Source organism: Podarcis liolepis (assembly GCF_965112155.1).
Source record: "Podarcis liolepis genome assembly, chromosome: 9".
Lineage (NCBI taxonomy): Eukaryota > Metazoa > Chordata > Lepidosauria > Squamata > Lacertidae > Podarcis > Podarcis liolepis.
This window is the reverse complement of record NC_139564.1, coordinates 30441436-30457666: the sequence shown is the minus strand read 5'-3', so window position 1 is coordinate 30457666 and position 16231 is coordinate 30441436. Positions and strand designations below refer to the sequence as shown.

Sequence of the window (16231 nt, the reverse complement as noted above, 5' to 3'; positions counted from 1 at the left end):
TAAAAAAAACAACAAACCCACACCAAAATCACACTTCTCGAAATTTTGCAGTACTGTCTTCCAGCCAAGGAAAGTTTACAAGCATGGATATATTGAAGTGTGCATCCAAAATGCATATGTTAGTAAAAAATATATAGAAAAAATGCATTATATTAGGAGAAACAGCTTTGCAAAAATGTGTATATTAAGCTGATTTGTGAACAAACATATATATTAGGATATAGCTACACTAAAATGCTGATGAATTTTAATTAAAATATATATCTCAAAATGATGTGGAAATGTGGAGAACTGAATTTATGATGGGAGGTGGGGAATGAGAAATTGAGTGACCAAAATTGTGAGTAAACATATTTGTAGGCTTGCACAGATAAACTGTATTGGCTCCAGAATATATAAATATGCAGTATGTGTGTCACCCTTTTGATATGAAGTGTGGGGGAATGTGTGTGTTTTAAATCTTATGCTTTATTAACATCATTACAAAGCTGCCTGGTACCACAAGATTCTGCTTCAAAGAATTTGAGGAAGGACAATGTTCAAGCTCCATCTCATGTGCATGAGAAACAGCCTTTAAAAAGAGAGAGAAGGCAAGGAGTTTTTTCAGTGGGGGAGGATCTGTGCTTAAAATGGTGTGTTTTCAAAAGGGGGACAATGGATTCCCTCTTCTGTGTGTGTGTTGCATGGCATTCAGGACTGTGCTGGAGCAGTGTGAAGCTCATCAAACAACTTTTTAAACTCGAGTAAGCAGGAACAAGCAAAACAGAAAGAGGAGACAACATGAGAATTAGAACTCTGTGAGGGGATCTCTAAACAATTTCTCATTCATAAGAGTCTTTGAATCTATTACAACATTTTTTTTCTAAAGCCTTTGGAACCGTCAATCTCCCTGCTGCTGCTTTCTGCATGTAGCGTTCAGCCGGCAGGTCATCGAAAGAAATATACACATCTCCCTGAATATAATAACCCTGTAACATTTCACCGTTTGGAAAGCATCTGTAGTACTGAGGACTGGCTTTCCAGGCAGGTGATCCAAGCAGTCACCCAGAGTGCTGGGCTTGTGGGGTGTTTTGACTCAACTGTTCACTCAAGAGCTGAAACAAATAGTACAAATAGTTCATCACCACTGAGCAAACAGGCGATGCTAACCTGTGAGGCCAGCACAGTGTTAGCATTTTGGGTTGTTGTTGTTTACTTGCAACAGCACATTTCAACAATTAGTGTTCACTGTTTTGAATATTATATTTTTAAATGGTTGTAATAGGGCCTCACTGTGAAGGGAGGGTAAGAAATATAAAGAATAGTAACAACAACGCTGGCCTTCAACAAATGGGGTGTGTGTGAATTATTGGGCACGACTGTCATCAGATCCTTGTGTGTAAACATACTGTCTTTTACCACAGGGATAAAGTGTGTATGTGTGTGTATTCTAGAGTGCCTCTTCAGGCACCCCCAAAGCACTTTTTACAACACATTTCAAACCAGTAACGTCAGGCCGTATATACACTGTAACTTAAAAGCACATTTGAAGTACATTCTTTTCCACAAAGAATTATGAGCAGTGTAGTTTACCCCTCACAGAGTTAGAGTTTGCAGCAATGCTTAACAAACTACAGTGCGCAGAATTCTTTGAGGGAAAGAATGCATTTCAAAGTTGCTCTAAAAGTATAGCACATACACAGCCTAAAAATTGTGAAATGGGATGGAAATACAATTAAAAACACACACAAGGTATTCAATAGTGGAATGGATGCCAAGAACGTTCTTCACCCAGCATTTAAGACAAGGGTGAACATTTTTCACCCTGAGAGCCACATTCCCTCCAGTAAAACTTTATGAGGGCCACATGCCACGGGTGAGCAGAACTAGAAGCAAAAGTAGAAGGAGCAAAAGATAGGATTCTTTGTATAGTAGCTTACATTCTAGCTGTGTATAAGTTAGAGATTTACACCCCCTCACACCCTTCCATCCTCAGGCAAACAAGTTGGGACAATTACCATGGTTAGTTACTGGCAAAAGCACTGAAGGGCTGATGAATGGCCCAGCGCCACACAGCAAGGCCTTGATGCTTGCATTTGGCCCTCAGACCCTTGCCCCTGATCAAGTAGATCTAAGGCTGGCCCTGGTACAATTCTGTGCAGTTGTATATGATTGGAGCATGGTTTCTCTCTGCAATGCAGTCAAGGAGGTGAAGCCACCAATCTTTCCTGAGAGCAAAGTTAATTAGATGAGAAAACGTGAAGAAGGCCACCTTAAGCTGCTTAAGCTAATGACGGGTGAGTTTCATTGGAAGAAAAAGGAAACATGCAGAACATGCTGTACTAAACCTTTGAAACCCTGAGATAAATGCACGTCCCATTATGTCATGCTTGGAAATAGAAAAGACCCCGCTCTCTGATGCGCCTGCCCTTCTCTTGCTGTTTTTCTTTTGCGTATTGGATGTCACTTGAAACACAACAAATTGCCTGGTTTGTATCCTGTTACAGCTATCCTGGGAAATCACAAAGTCAAAACAGAAGCCGCTAAAATCACGAGGCAAAGGAAACGTCGATGGCACTGCAGGGGAAAAAAGAAACCCTGTCAGACTCAATTTTTCAGGGCCTTGGCCACTGTTGGGAAGGGCTCATTTCACAACAGTCTTGGAACTGCACATGAGGGGAGGAGGATGAGAGGAACAAGGCTTTCTGCTGCACAATACAAAGACATTCAAATAGGTCTTGTATATAACATAGAGTACAAAAAGACACCCAAAGGTTTTTCATATATAACCCTGACTACAAAGGGTGAAGGATTACAATTCACACAGGGTCAAAGTAGAGGTGAAATTCAATGCAACTTTGCATGTGTTGTATTAAAAAATAAAATAAAATAAACCTAGCTTTTCTCCCAATGTAGACAGCAGCTTCAGAGCAGCTGTTTTCCTCAAGACTGCATCAGAGTTAGAAACGAGTTAGGGACATAGGAAGTCCTTATATACTGACTCAGATCCATTGGTTCATCTTGTTTAGTATTCCCTACGCTGACTGGCAGCAGTTTTCCATTGTTTCAGGTAGAAGTCTACCTGGAGACATCAGGGATTGAACCTAGGGCCTTCTGAATGTAATGCAGATGCCCTATCACTTAGCTACGGCCTGTCCTCAAAATGAGGCAAGACAGCAAAAAGCAGGAGGATAGAGAGAGGGACCAATATATGCTTCTGCCGAGGAAGGAGGGTCTTTTATCAGTTCTTCAAAATATTAGTGCTTGCAACATTTTTCAGCCCAACGGCCACATTCCCTCATGAGCAACTTCCTGTTAAATATCAAACAGTTGTCAATGTTGTCTTCTCAGCACCTATTGAAGACCTGCCTCTTCTGTCAAGTCTTTTAAGTAGAGCTCATTTCCATTCTGACATTGTTTTCAGTTGTTTCAGATGCTTTCAGGCTTGTGCGTTTGCCACCTTGGGCTCCATTGGAAGAGCAGGCTATAAATTAAATAAAACAGCAACAGCAACAACCTTTTAAGGGAGCCACATGCCAATGGGGCCAGAGGCTGATGTGTGTGGAGCAACAGATATGATTCTTACCTACGTACAGTTGGCTACATTCCAGCCAACCAAATGTCTGGGGGGCTCTAAATATGCGCATCTTTCCATTAGCTATCTAGGCAAGCAGGAGGCATGACCACAGTTGAAGGACACACTCTAGACAGGACAAAGCACTCAAGAGTAGATGGAACAAGGCCACTGAGGGGCATGGTCTGAGTAGAAGCTGCATCTCCTGCAGTGGAACCAGGGGAGAGTTGTGAAGGGCAGACACAGTGGCTGGAGGGCATCATCTGCTCCTGGGTTCTTCAACCTTGTTGTAGTGTTCTGAAATAGGCCAAGAACTATTCCTGGGAATAAGCTGTCTTTTGCCCAAGGACCCAGCTTCTGCTAATGGCAAATCAGGGAAAAGAGGACTTGAATGGTCAAATAGGAAGTCTGAAATGCATAGGTCATATTAGGCCCCAAAAGAGGAATGCAAACATCTATTCAGAAAGTCATTGGTACAGGATGAAATATATGTTTTGACTGAGCAAAGAGAAAGAGAAAAATGAGTGTGCTATATAAATGTGAAGGCTTAAAGGAATGTTATCAATTCAGTTTAAGCCAACACAAGGTATAATTTTCCTGTAACAATATAAACCGATAATCTTAAAACAACTTCTTCTTTTTTTAAAAAACAGGCATATTGCAAGCCGTAAGAAGCCTGGTGTTAATTTCAAAAGATTTTCATCACTGAAGCCTCTAACTGGAGTTCAAATCAGAGTTTGGCTTGGGTACAATCAGTATTAAGAGGATAATATCTGACCCAAACAGACAGCTTTTTAACAGATGCTTAATTAGAGCAAGCTCTGAACCCACAGATCAGCTGTAGAAAGCCTGTTATTTCAGATGCAACTACTTAGTTGTAAATGAATACTGTTCTGGCCCACTGTCTTCTGCTCAGCACACTGACAATGGGCAACAACTTGACAACAACAGAAACTTTGCCAGAAAAGATTGGTTCAACTACCTTGTGCAAATGCAGAAGCAGAAATTTCAAAATTTTGCTCCCTGTGAAGAATAGCTAGAGAGTCTTGCTAAGCATCGCTGCACTTGCAACTCCCATTCAATTTGAAGATTTGACTTAGCATAGTTTATTATGTTGTTTGTTACCATAAGCTAAAGTCATTGTAGTATAATAGAAACCACAACACTCACTTAAATCATTCACAGTTGAAGGAATGAGATGGAGAGAGAGGTTTGCCTGGGAGGGGTCTTGAGGACCATGTAGAGAGTTCTGGAAGGCCACATGGGGCCCACAGGATGGAGTCTATTCACTCCAGATCTAGATGAACCTGTATGGCTGGTTTGCATCTGTCAGTAGAATCACAAAGTTGGAAGACCCAAGAGCCATCTAGTCCAATCCACTGTAATACAGGACTCTCAACACATGGTCTCCCATCCAATTTGAATATACTTGTGTGAACCTGCCTGAACACAAAGGTTAACTCTGGAGCCCCTGCTGTATATCCTTCCGCCACCAAAAAGTCAGGGCCTTTTTTGTTTCTTCAATGTCCAGCCCTTAGGGGCTGGCATGCCTGTTACATATCCAGAGTGACAATGATGGCCAGTTGCATTAGCCCACGGCATGGTGGGTCTGAGCTTGTGTTAAATCCACCACTGTTTTCCCAACGTAACAGCTGGGTGACTGTATTAGCCAAAAGTCTGGATCCTTGCCCTTTGTGCCACCATTCTCTGTGTAAGCTCTGTGTAAGCCCTGTGGCCATTTTTAACCTGTTCCCAGTTACAGGGTCATTCATGTTCTCTCACTCTATCCGTGCTCCAAGCTGTAGACCCAACTAAGAATATATTTTCCCTGGTGGGGGAAAACAGCAACAACCTGGCAAAATGAAGAGTGGCAGATCAAGTAGTAGTTGAGGCGTAACTCCTTGTTCCCATCACTGCACACAAGACAGTTTAAATAAATATTTTAATTCTATTATTGGCATTTACACGTAGAAAGCATACGGTATGTTACAATTTTTATCAAAATGTGAAAAATATGGGTGTTACATAAGTAACAAATGTAAAAAAAAGGGGGAGAAAAGAAGAAAAGCATTTTTCTTACTTTCCCTGAAAGTAAGAAAAGTATTCAGTATAGGAAAATATTGATACCAAAAACATAGTTTAGCTAAAACAAAAACGGGTGAGAAAGGGAGAGAAACAGCAACACCTCCCCCCGCACACAGAAAACATTTATTTTTTAATTTTTAAACAGTACTATAGGAGCTGCATGGAAACACAGGGTTTGTTTACACAAAGCAAATTCAAAATGAGGGGGATTTAGAACAGTCACCTACCATGACTTGGAGTTTTTAGACATTTCTCAGGGTCCCTTCTTATGATACAGTTTGTACTTGGGTATGGGTAGTTGAGCACAGAACACACGCGCATTGTATCAGCAATGCATAGAGCCTGTACGCATGTTTCCTACTTTCCCCTTTTTTAAAAGAAAAGCAGACTGGTGCCATGTATAACTCATACAATGTGTGCATCTTTCATACTTAAGGACCTGTTAAATGCATGTTCTTCTGATCCAAGAGTGCAATGATTTCCCCCCAATAAATATTTTTATGTCGAACACTTCAGTCGTAGTAAACGTTGTGATGTAGGAAAAGGTCACTCCAGGATCTGGTAGGGAAGGCAGTGCTTACAATAATAGTTAGTGCTTTATGGCTTTTAAACAACGTTTTATAGGCAAGTAGTCCTCACAACGGCCCCCTGTGAGGTAGGTTTGTAATTTTTGAAAGAGCCCCCTCCCATTTTCATAGATGGCAAAACTGAAACGCTGATATTGAATAGTTGCCAAGACCATACAGAGCTGAGTTTCATTTGAAACCAGTGGAGTTCCGTCTACCAACCTCACCTCGCACTGTACCCACTCCCTCTTCTACCGATTCTATTATTTGTTCAATTTGATAACGTCAACTTGGTTTCCATACTAGCTAGAAATACTGTTGCTTGGAGGAAATAAGGACAGAAGATTCAGAAGTTCTCACACAACTTTGTCAAATATAATAATAAAAAACCCTAAAGTGCTGATGAGCTTGAGCTGGTTCTAGCACCCTTTGTATTGAGAAAGATAATATAGCCATCACTCAAGCTTATCGTTCCTTAAAGTATCCAGATCTGAGCAACTGCGGTTTACAGGAAATAGGTTTTCTGAGAGAACCTGATAGCATTGTTTCTTCACCAGCCTTTGCAGAATTGCTTCAAATATCTCCCGACAAAAATAACATACTTGATATTCTTGCATTTCAGAACAACTTATTAAAATCGGATACAAACACGCTTTCCACAATAAACAGTCTTGGGTCCATATTTAGAACCAATCACTATTAATTTAAAAAATCACAAACCAAACATGGAATACAGAAAATTCTTTCCAAATGCTGCATGCCAGATACCTTGTTTGGAAATATAATGCATGCAGAGAAAAACAAATTCAACTGATCTCAATTAAATTAAACAAAAAAGATGTATTTGTCCTTTTCAGCAGCATAATAATGATTATTTTTTTTAAAAAAAATGTGTCCTAACTACTGGCCCTGGGTAAAAAAAAAATGTTGTCTTTATTAAAAATCTGCCCTTCTCTTATCTACAACGATAGAATGGCTTGAAAGTTTCGTGCTTTTGCATTTTGACAATGTCAGTATGGAGTTCTATACATACTGTTCGGCTTCCCCATCTTTGGGTTGTGTTGTACCATTTTTGCTCTCTTCATTTACATTTGTGGTTGCCTTTTCTGGGAGAGATGCCAGATCTTTAAAAACATCCACATAATGCCCAAATCCTGGGCCCCAGTTCAAAAGGTTGTCCCAGTTGAAATTCCCTCCTTGCTGCCCAAGTCTTAAAGGCGACGTACTCTCATGAACACTGGGTGCAGTTGCTTGTGCACCCACAGGCCCACCACCCTCTCCTCTTCGGCCTGGGTATCTCCTGGGCTTCAACCTAGCCCCATAATTGTCTTCATCATCTGCATCTGACTCATTAACTTGAGATAATTTGGGCATTCTGGAGGTGTACACCATGGGCTTTTCCCTGTCATACTCCATCTCAGAACATGTAAAAGAGTCGTGGGAATCACTGTCAGATGATGATTCCGGTGCTGGAATGCCATCAGCTGGATTCCTTGTTCTGGACAGTGGCCTTCTGCAGTCCTCCTCAGAAGAAGACCTTCCATGGTCAGCGCTGCAGATGCTTGGATTTCTAGGACGCGGGGTGTTAAGCCTCTCCACCTCTTCAATGGAAAGTCCCACCGGAGGACCACTCTCCAGCGGAATCTGTCCTATGGGTTGCTTTAAGCGGCTTCCGGGCCTGGAACTATGAGTTACCATCATCTGAGGGCTCTTGCTTCTTCTCCCTAGTCGAGTGGGGTAGTTAAAAATGCCTGTCTGGCAGACATCGTTGTGCATTTCCAAAGAGCTCCCTTCTCTTATGGAAAGATGCATGTCCCTTGCAGGGCTGTTTCTGTAGAAAGTCGACGATTTGGAAAACGGAGCAGGGCTGTGACGAGAAAGGTGGTTGGGTGTCGCACATGCAGAGTGACTTAAGGAACTGGTCCTTAGGCCTTGACCGTACGAAGGCTGGTATGTTAAGCTGCTTGCCCCCAGGGGCATAGGCGACTGCCTTGCAAACCCCAAAGGACTATGCCTTTGGATTGAGAATTTCGGCGTGTGACTCCGGAACTGCTTATAGTGCTGAATGATGTCTGCGTCCGAAGGCGCTATGCTGCTTGCGTTGTCAATGTCATAGTGCTCTATCTCAGGCTCAGGAGAAGCTAGAGGAGCACTGGGAATAGTCTCTGTGTTGTGCGGGATATCCGTCTCATCAAAGATGAGGTAAGGGTTTTCCCTCTCAATTATATCAGGCTTCGGGTTTCCTTCAGGCTGCTTCCTGATTGTCATATCATCGCCGTAGGGTGGGATGTTATCGGGGTCATCAAAAGCATCATTCTCACTCCCCTTCTTTTTCTTCTCCTTTGCTTTCTTCTCCTCTTTGGGTGCCTTGGCCTTCTTTCCCTTGCACTGATTGCACAGGATCAAGCTCAGCACCAGCAAGGCCAGCACAGTAGCACAGCTACCAACAATGGCAGGAACAGCCCAGAGGGGCAAGGAGAGCTCAGCTGGGTAAGTCTGTGGGACACAGACATAGGCTCCATTCGCCTCTCCCTTGCACACTTTCCCATGGGCACACATGATGCCAAGGCAAGCCACCACTGTGTCACACGTTCTCCCAGTGTAAGATTCTGGGCAGATGCAGGTAAATCCAGACCTTTCTCCAGGTTCACAGCTGCCACCATTCTGGCAAGGGTTGGAGGCGCAGGCTCCGGGCAGCACACACTTGTATGTATACCACTGGTTAATGCACATTAATTCGCCCCCGCAGGGACTGCTGGCACAGATGTTGGGCCCTCGGCAGCCAATCTTCACAGAGGGGTCCGTTTTAGAGATGGTGGCGAGACTGTGCTTTCCGGTGAAGGGAAGACTTTCGTCCCCATACTTAAAGTAGGCAATGCAGCCATCAAAATCTAAGAAAACAGAAAGAAATAATAATAAGGAAACTGAAGGAGATTAGCTTGTTTAATGGACGTTAACTTCCCCCTCCTCCTTCCCAGTTCTTTTTTTTCTTTTCTTTGTGTGACATGTCCTTTTATATTATGACCATCTTAGTACTGATTTTCGAAAGCTGCTGAAGGGCAGGGTATAAATACTGTAAGCAAATAAATACTTTAATCAGAGGGAGCAAGGGAGCAATATAAACCAGGTATGAATCAATGAGTGAATACCACTTGTTCTCTACAACATAGCACCAACAAAAGTACATGGACAGTCCACCAAACATGCCTACTTTAAAGCTTTATTCATGTCAGTGGTGGTTGGGAATAGAACCCATTGCAGTAAACCAGCAACATGGCTTTTGTAAGAAATGGGTTCATATTTTCAGGGGTTGTATTATTATTATTATTATTATTTTCAGTGCTTCGCATCTGCACACACTTGGAGTGTCACCATTATGTTCAAAGCAGCAGTATTCACTACTAAAATATAAGGCCAGTCTTTGCTTCCCTTTTGAGGTTTAAAATTGTCTTTCATTTGGATATGCTGGAATGGAAAGAGGAGGCGAGACTCAAGTGTTTACATGTTGCCTACTGAGTATCTGAGTCACAGCCCACTTGCTTAGAAATTGCTGATAAAATCCACAATTGCTGATAAGTTCACTTATGAAACAATTATTGGACAAAATATCACGGAGTGAGAACAGTTTTAAATAAATAACAATTTAATTAGTCTAAGTAACTCTAAGCACTTTGGAAAGTCACATTAATTTCAAAGGCAGAGGTAAGCACACCCATGGCTACTTGAATATAGGTTCTGTTGAGTTCAATGTGGCATATTGGGTATAGGACTGTAGCCTCCATCTCTCCCACTGAAGAATCTCCTGTTGGACTCCCTCTCTCCCACTCGACTTAAAACTGATACATTTGAATGGCTCACATCTTTACTTTTGCTTTGTTGTACAGTTACACCACGATTCCCCCTTTTGCCCTCTAAAATTCCAGATAAGTTTATTTAGGATTGCATTATTGCCCAGAGTTTCTAAAACTTTTGCTACATTTTGCAACAGATCACCGAGTCTCTTCATGCACATTTTCTGCTTGATGGTTGACTGCCTTCAGAAGCCAGGAAATAAAACTGATGAAAAGAAACCCCCACGGGCTAAAAAAGGGCACTTGCAAATGGGCACATTTCTGTCAGCCAGTGACCAGATTACATCTGAACTTTGAAATTCAACTGGAGATTTTCGTGACAGTAGCCGGAGAACATGAAAATGTATTGTGACCTACCGACCATCCGATGAAATGTATTACTTCCACAACTCACTCTCCCCCCCACCCCCCATATCACTGTTTCTGTGCATAACTGGAAAACAAAGGCATCAGGACTACAGTTCTTAAACCACAAACATGGTGCTGGAGAAGACTCTTGAGAGTCCCATGGACTGCAAGAAGATCAAACCTCTCCATTCTTAAGGAAATCAGCCCTGAGTGCTCACTGGAAGGAGAGATCGTGAAGCTGAGGCTCCAATACTTTGGCTACCTCGTGAGAAGAGAAGACTCCCTGGAAAAGACCCTGATGTTGGGAAAGATGGAGGGCACAAGGAGAAGGGGACGACAGAGGACGAGATGGCTGGATAGTGTTCTCGAAGCTACCAGCATGAGTTTGACCAAACTGCGGGAGGTAATGGAAGACAGGAGTGCCTGGCGTGCTGTGGTCCATGAGGTCACGAAGAGTTGGACATGACTAAACGACTAAACAAAAACAAGAAGAAACAGTGCAATGCACTTTAATGAGACTGCAGTGGGGTTAATTTTATAGCCGATGTCATCCTTCCATTGTTTTTTGATTGTCAAGGGGGTTTGTGCTGCTTTGGAGCAGTGTTTTGTTTATTGTGGATAGTAGCTGAAGATTCTGACACAGACTTTGTTGAATGAATTTATGTTAGAAATGACATCTTCTGCAGACATATAAAAGGGGGAGAAATCTTTCATTTGGAGTTCTTCCTTTGAAGTTGAAAAATCAAATGCCAGTTGAATTACAAACCATTCTTTCTTTCCTTTCTATGAATAAAATGAAATATTGCATCTCTGCATTTCAGAAGGTATTTCAAATAGCTCCAGGGAGCAGCAGCTTGATATAAAAAATTGGTTACTATAGTATTATGGAGCAGGAAAAATGCCCAGGATATATTTTCATTGGATTGTGTGTTTTGCTCCATTAGTTGTACATCTCTAAAATTTGTTACATATTTATTTTTGCTTTCCTGATTCTTCAGATATCTTGAACATAGAAGTTCACACAGAGTTTTATACCTTCCTTCATAAATCTTTGGCATGTCACAAGCAGTGTAATCCAATATTAAGAAAACACTGTATGAAAAAATGGTTTTGGAGCATGCATCCCTAGTTCAGGCCAGACTCCTGTAACTTGTCAACGTCCACATCAGTCATTTTAGTTAAATGATCCATTTCCTCCTCTCTTCCCATCACCTTTGGTCCTAGCAGACTTCCTGTCAATACACATACTATGATTTTGACTTCATAATCAATATGCAGCAATAGGTCAGGAGCAGTGAATGCCCTAACTGTGATTTCATTCACACCACATCTCATACCAAACGAGGCAATTTGGATCTCGTTGTTTTCGTTGGATACGGTGAAAAATGTGAAGTGTGAATTTACAACAGGCAAGGTTATTCTATCTGGTGATAATCCTTTAAGTTAGATTCTTTTTTTTTTATAAAGAGCTCTCTCTGAAACATCACTCCTTACTGCTGAACTAGTCTGGGTGTCTGTATTTAAAAATCACTTCCATTAAAAAAAGAATAAAAAAAAGAATTCCAAGCATGAACACTAAACCCAAACTGCTGATTTAATCCGTAAATGTGACTGTTTCTGTTCATGTGTGGCTCTGATTTAGTTGATATGAACAACAAGAGGTTGCAATCCCTGCAGCAGAGGCCATAACATGCAAACAGCAAGTTGAGTGGAGCATTGTGCTACTAGGATTTTAAGTAGGCAGCAATGCCATTACAAGAGGAGTGCCAAGACTTATAGCTTATAGCAAGATGCTACCATTGCTCAGAGGTTATGTGGGCACTGGGACTGATGCAACTGACCTTATGTGCTCTGGAACTACAGTTGTGCCATATGCACTGTAGAGAACAATGAAAAATTGGATCAGTGATATATGGTTTAGGACACAGCTCCTGATCTAACCCTTAAATAGCCTAATCGATCCTGCAATCCTTCTGTGTTGCTAAACTCTGAAGCTTGCCCTGTTGGCTGTGTATTACAAAATGATGCCTACCTAATGATACCCAACTATTTGTGATACTGCTCATACGTATGGCTTTCCATCTTACCTGGATTGCTGCTTCTAGGGGCATGGTTAGGTGGGATTCCGCCAAGTGAAATCATAAGGACATTTAGTCCTCCAAAATCTTGTGTAACATGCAGGACGTCTCTACTGTAGGTCTTGTCGACTGTTAATATTGTGGAGCTCCCATTCTTCTCAACGAAGAAGGTATGCCAGTGGCCATCAGAAACATAAGCTTCAGGAATGCTGCGTTCCACCTTTCCACCAACTCCAGCATCAGAGATATACTGTACTTTGCCACCTTTGATCTACAAGAAAATATATATATATAAATATATATGTATTTAAAAATCACAGAACTATAGAACTGTAGTGTCTGAAGTAACCTCAAGGGTCATCTAGTCCAACCCCCTGCAATGTAGGAATTTCAGCCAAAGAAAATGCCTAAGTCACACGTCACACTAAATCAAAGGCTTGTGTGGCTCATAGTTTGTATGGAAAGAGCTAAACCACAAGGCCAGATTTGGTCAACATACTAAGCAAGCGATGGCTTAACTTTACATGGTGCATCAGCAAAATGACCAAGAAGGAATGAGGGGGCTATGATCTCCTCCTTTGGAGGCCACATGCTTGTGCTTTTGCACCAAGCTATAGTTGGGCTTCCCGTGATGTGCAAACAAGGTCATAAAGAAATTGCATGTTTTGTGCAGCCTGATAGAAGCACAACAGAAACTGCAACGATACAGGCTTAAAAGGCCCCTGTGTATTTCCTTTTATGTTACATGTTAATCAGCTAAGAAGCACTGGCAAGAACATGCAAGATTTGATGGGATGCAGATACTCCAACCTTCATAAAGTTTATACATATATAGGTGACAGATAAGAAGCACCCATCTCTTGGGCTGAAAGCGTGATTTCACAGCTTTCACATCCATGCTAGCAGTTTACACAGAGTCACTCCTTACAGACAGCACATGACTCTCAAAAAACTGAACCACACATTTTAAAATTGTCTTCTGTACACAAGGCAACACAAACAAAAATTGCTGAGGATGCAGGACTGTAGCCACATAGACTTTGGGGCTCTCTGGTTACAAACAGCCTGCACAACAGCCAGTGTTGGTCAAAGGCTATGGCTTCTTGATGTTTGGCTGACAGGTGCTGGGGTCCTTGCCTTGCCACCTGACTGAGTGGAAATGCATTCTGCACATCTGTGGAATAGCAGAGCAGAACTTCATATGTGCACTGTTCCAGGTAGCCAGATAAAGGCCACTGGTGCCTGAGCTTGAATTGCTCCTCATCCACTTGTGATGTCTCCATTTTTTTGCCTCCCATGCCACACTGTGGGAAAAGGTCTGACCTCTGCCCTTGCAGGATTTCTATAGTGATGGTATCCACTGACCAAGAAAATGCAAATAAAAGACCATGTTGCCATTGTCTGCTTAAAGAAAAAAGCAGAAGTAATTGCAAATTATGTGATAATATCCTGATAACTTGCTAGTGCAAGCTTTTGCATTGGAAAATGTAGGTACTGAGAAGCCAGATACAACTGATAAATTAATGCTGGCTGAAGCACAGAATTGTGGTCTTACACTGGAGAGACTTATAGGCTAGGGAGAAAATGGAAATAATTAAAGGAGTCATGAAAACTTGGATCTTGTAACCATCCAAGAGGTTTGCCAGCACTACGGTTTCACTCATTTAGCGTTAGGGCTAAATTGGCAGAGTCAGCCCTAAGAATCGACTCCACTGCTTTCTCTCGTGCAAAAGATACAGCAGAATACTCTGAAATCCATTTCCCTATATCGTAATAGTGACGTTCACATGCTGCATTAAGAGAATATGCAATCTGTGTACACAAGTACTTGAGCTGTACAATTAATTCGCATGCACCAGTCAATGTGTGCACAGCCTCTAGGCCCATGTACACAACAGTTGCACAAGCGTACACCATTTTACACAAACACTTGCAAACGTGTAGAAATATCTTGTACCTGTTCAGTGCAATGTGGGAACAAGCCCAATGATTCTTCAGCATCCTTGTGGGAGCCAGCTGTAACTGTGGCTTTAATGAAGCCCAAGTGTCTGGTACAAGTAAACGCCACTCAGTTCAATGGCGTATCTGTCAGGAGTGGGGAACCACTAGCCCTTCAAATGGTATTAGACTCCATCTTCCAATACCTCTGACCATTGGTCATGTTGGTTATGGCTAATGGACACTGGAGTCTATAACATTTGGGAGGCCACAGGTTCCTCACCTGTGATCAATAGGATTGTAGCTGGTTAAAACCAAGGACTTTGCCTTAATTGATCTGAGGACTGGGTTGTGTGTGCTACTATGCCTTTAAAAAATCCAAGAGTTCTAAATCTGAGCTTGGTGGTCACATTTTATAGGAGGTCTGAATGAGGAGGGAAAAGTTAATCGGAGAAAAGATTTCACTCTAGCGTGCAATGTTTCATTAAGAACATATGCAACAAACATTCTTCCGGCTGCCATTCAAATAGTCAGTACTTGGAGTCTAGACAAAGCTGATTAGAAGCAAAATCATTCAGCCCTTTTGATAGCTGGAGTAGTGCCCAGCACTAGTCAACACTCTGGTATTTCTAAAGTAAAAGACTGGGGCAAATTCAGGAGAAATGAAGACCATAGCAAGCTGCCCAATCAAATCCACTCGGCCTTACCTTCACAGTAGTATAATTGCTGCTTTCCTGAATGTGAATTAAAACTCCGCTTTTACTCCTTGTCCTGAATTTGACTTCTATACTCTCCATGCTACTCTGAGGCTCCAAAATGGTGTTGTCAATGCTACGTCTCATCATGTATTCCCATTTCCTTTTCTGGCTTATGTGGTAGTCAAGGCGACCTTTGCCTTCTAATGACAAGGCAGTATCAGCCGTAACATCTAGAATAAAGAAGTAAAGTGTGAAAAAATGTAATAATTCATCATTCACAATTCTGTCTCCCACCACAGATAAAGAATGAAGAGATCATAAATAAAAAACTAGCAGGTAATGAAGGAAAAAATTGTCAGTTTTGGTTTCTCAGTTTCTAACTTTTCCAATCTTAAGTTCAGTTATCCAACATTTTTAAATCCCTCATGAAAACCAATTAGCAATTTTCTTCTAATTCTGCACATTTTTGTATGCAAGTTACAGTATTGTCCATGTTTTTTCAAAGTCCCCCCCTGATATAATGCATATTAATGCTATTTTCATGAATATATGCATTTGTATGCACACTTTTATATGCATTTTTGCACACCTTATTTGGTTGGAGAATTGCACTGCAAAATGAAGAGTAATGTGAGTTGTATTGTATTGTATTGTATTGTATTGTATTGTATTGTATTGTATTGTATTGTATTGTATGAATTGGGAATGAGAACTGAATTGACCAGCAGACCATGTTGAGAAAATGTGTCTGGTTTTTAATTGGTTATAAAAACTAGTTTCCTTTCCAACAATTTCCCCAATTCCATTCTATTTCATACCCAACAGCCTTCAAGTGAAAACAAAAACAACCCTAGTTGCAATTAAGAATTAAAAAATATATTAAGGCAATAGAAAGTGGCTGGCTGGGTTTAATAGATGGATTCCTACTTTTTAAACGTGTTTCTGTTGCAATTTGCTGGTCCCTTGTGGAGCTGGCCAGCATGATATTTTGCTTCATAATTACTGTTATAATGAATTCAATCATTACATATTTCTTCCATGTGCAAAGCAGAAAACACAAAGATGTTTATGGGAGATGTAAATGTAGGTTAAAAGCAGAAGGGGTGGGGGCAAA

General features: G+C 41.4%; 1 protein-coding gene across 1 annotated transcript in view; it reads right to left on the bottom strand.

The window, feature by feature from the left end:
- Nucleotides 1-5481: 5481 nt before the first annotated feature.
- FAT4 (FAT atypical cadherin 4) overlaps nt 5482-16231 on the bottom strand; it is a 141637-nt gene continuing 130887 nt past the window's right edge. The window contains exons 15-17 of the mRNA XM_083460323.1: nt 15127-15347; nt 12491-12752; nt 5482-9095 (exon numbers count right to left, since the gene is read on the bottom strand). Coding sequence (XP_083316449.1) covers nt 7228-9095; nt 12491-12752; nt 15127-15347 — 2351 coding nt within the window. The 3' untranslated portion in view covers nt 5482-7227. The remainder of the gene's footprint in view (nt 9096-12490; nt 12753-15126; nt 15348-16231) is intronic.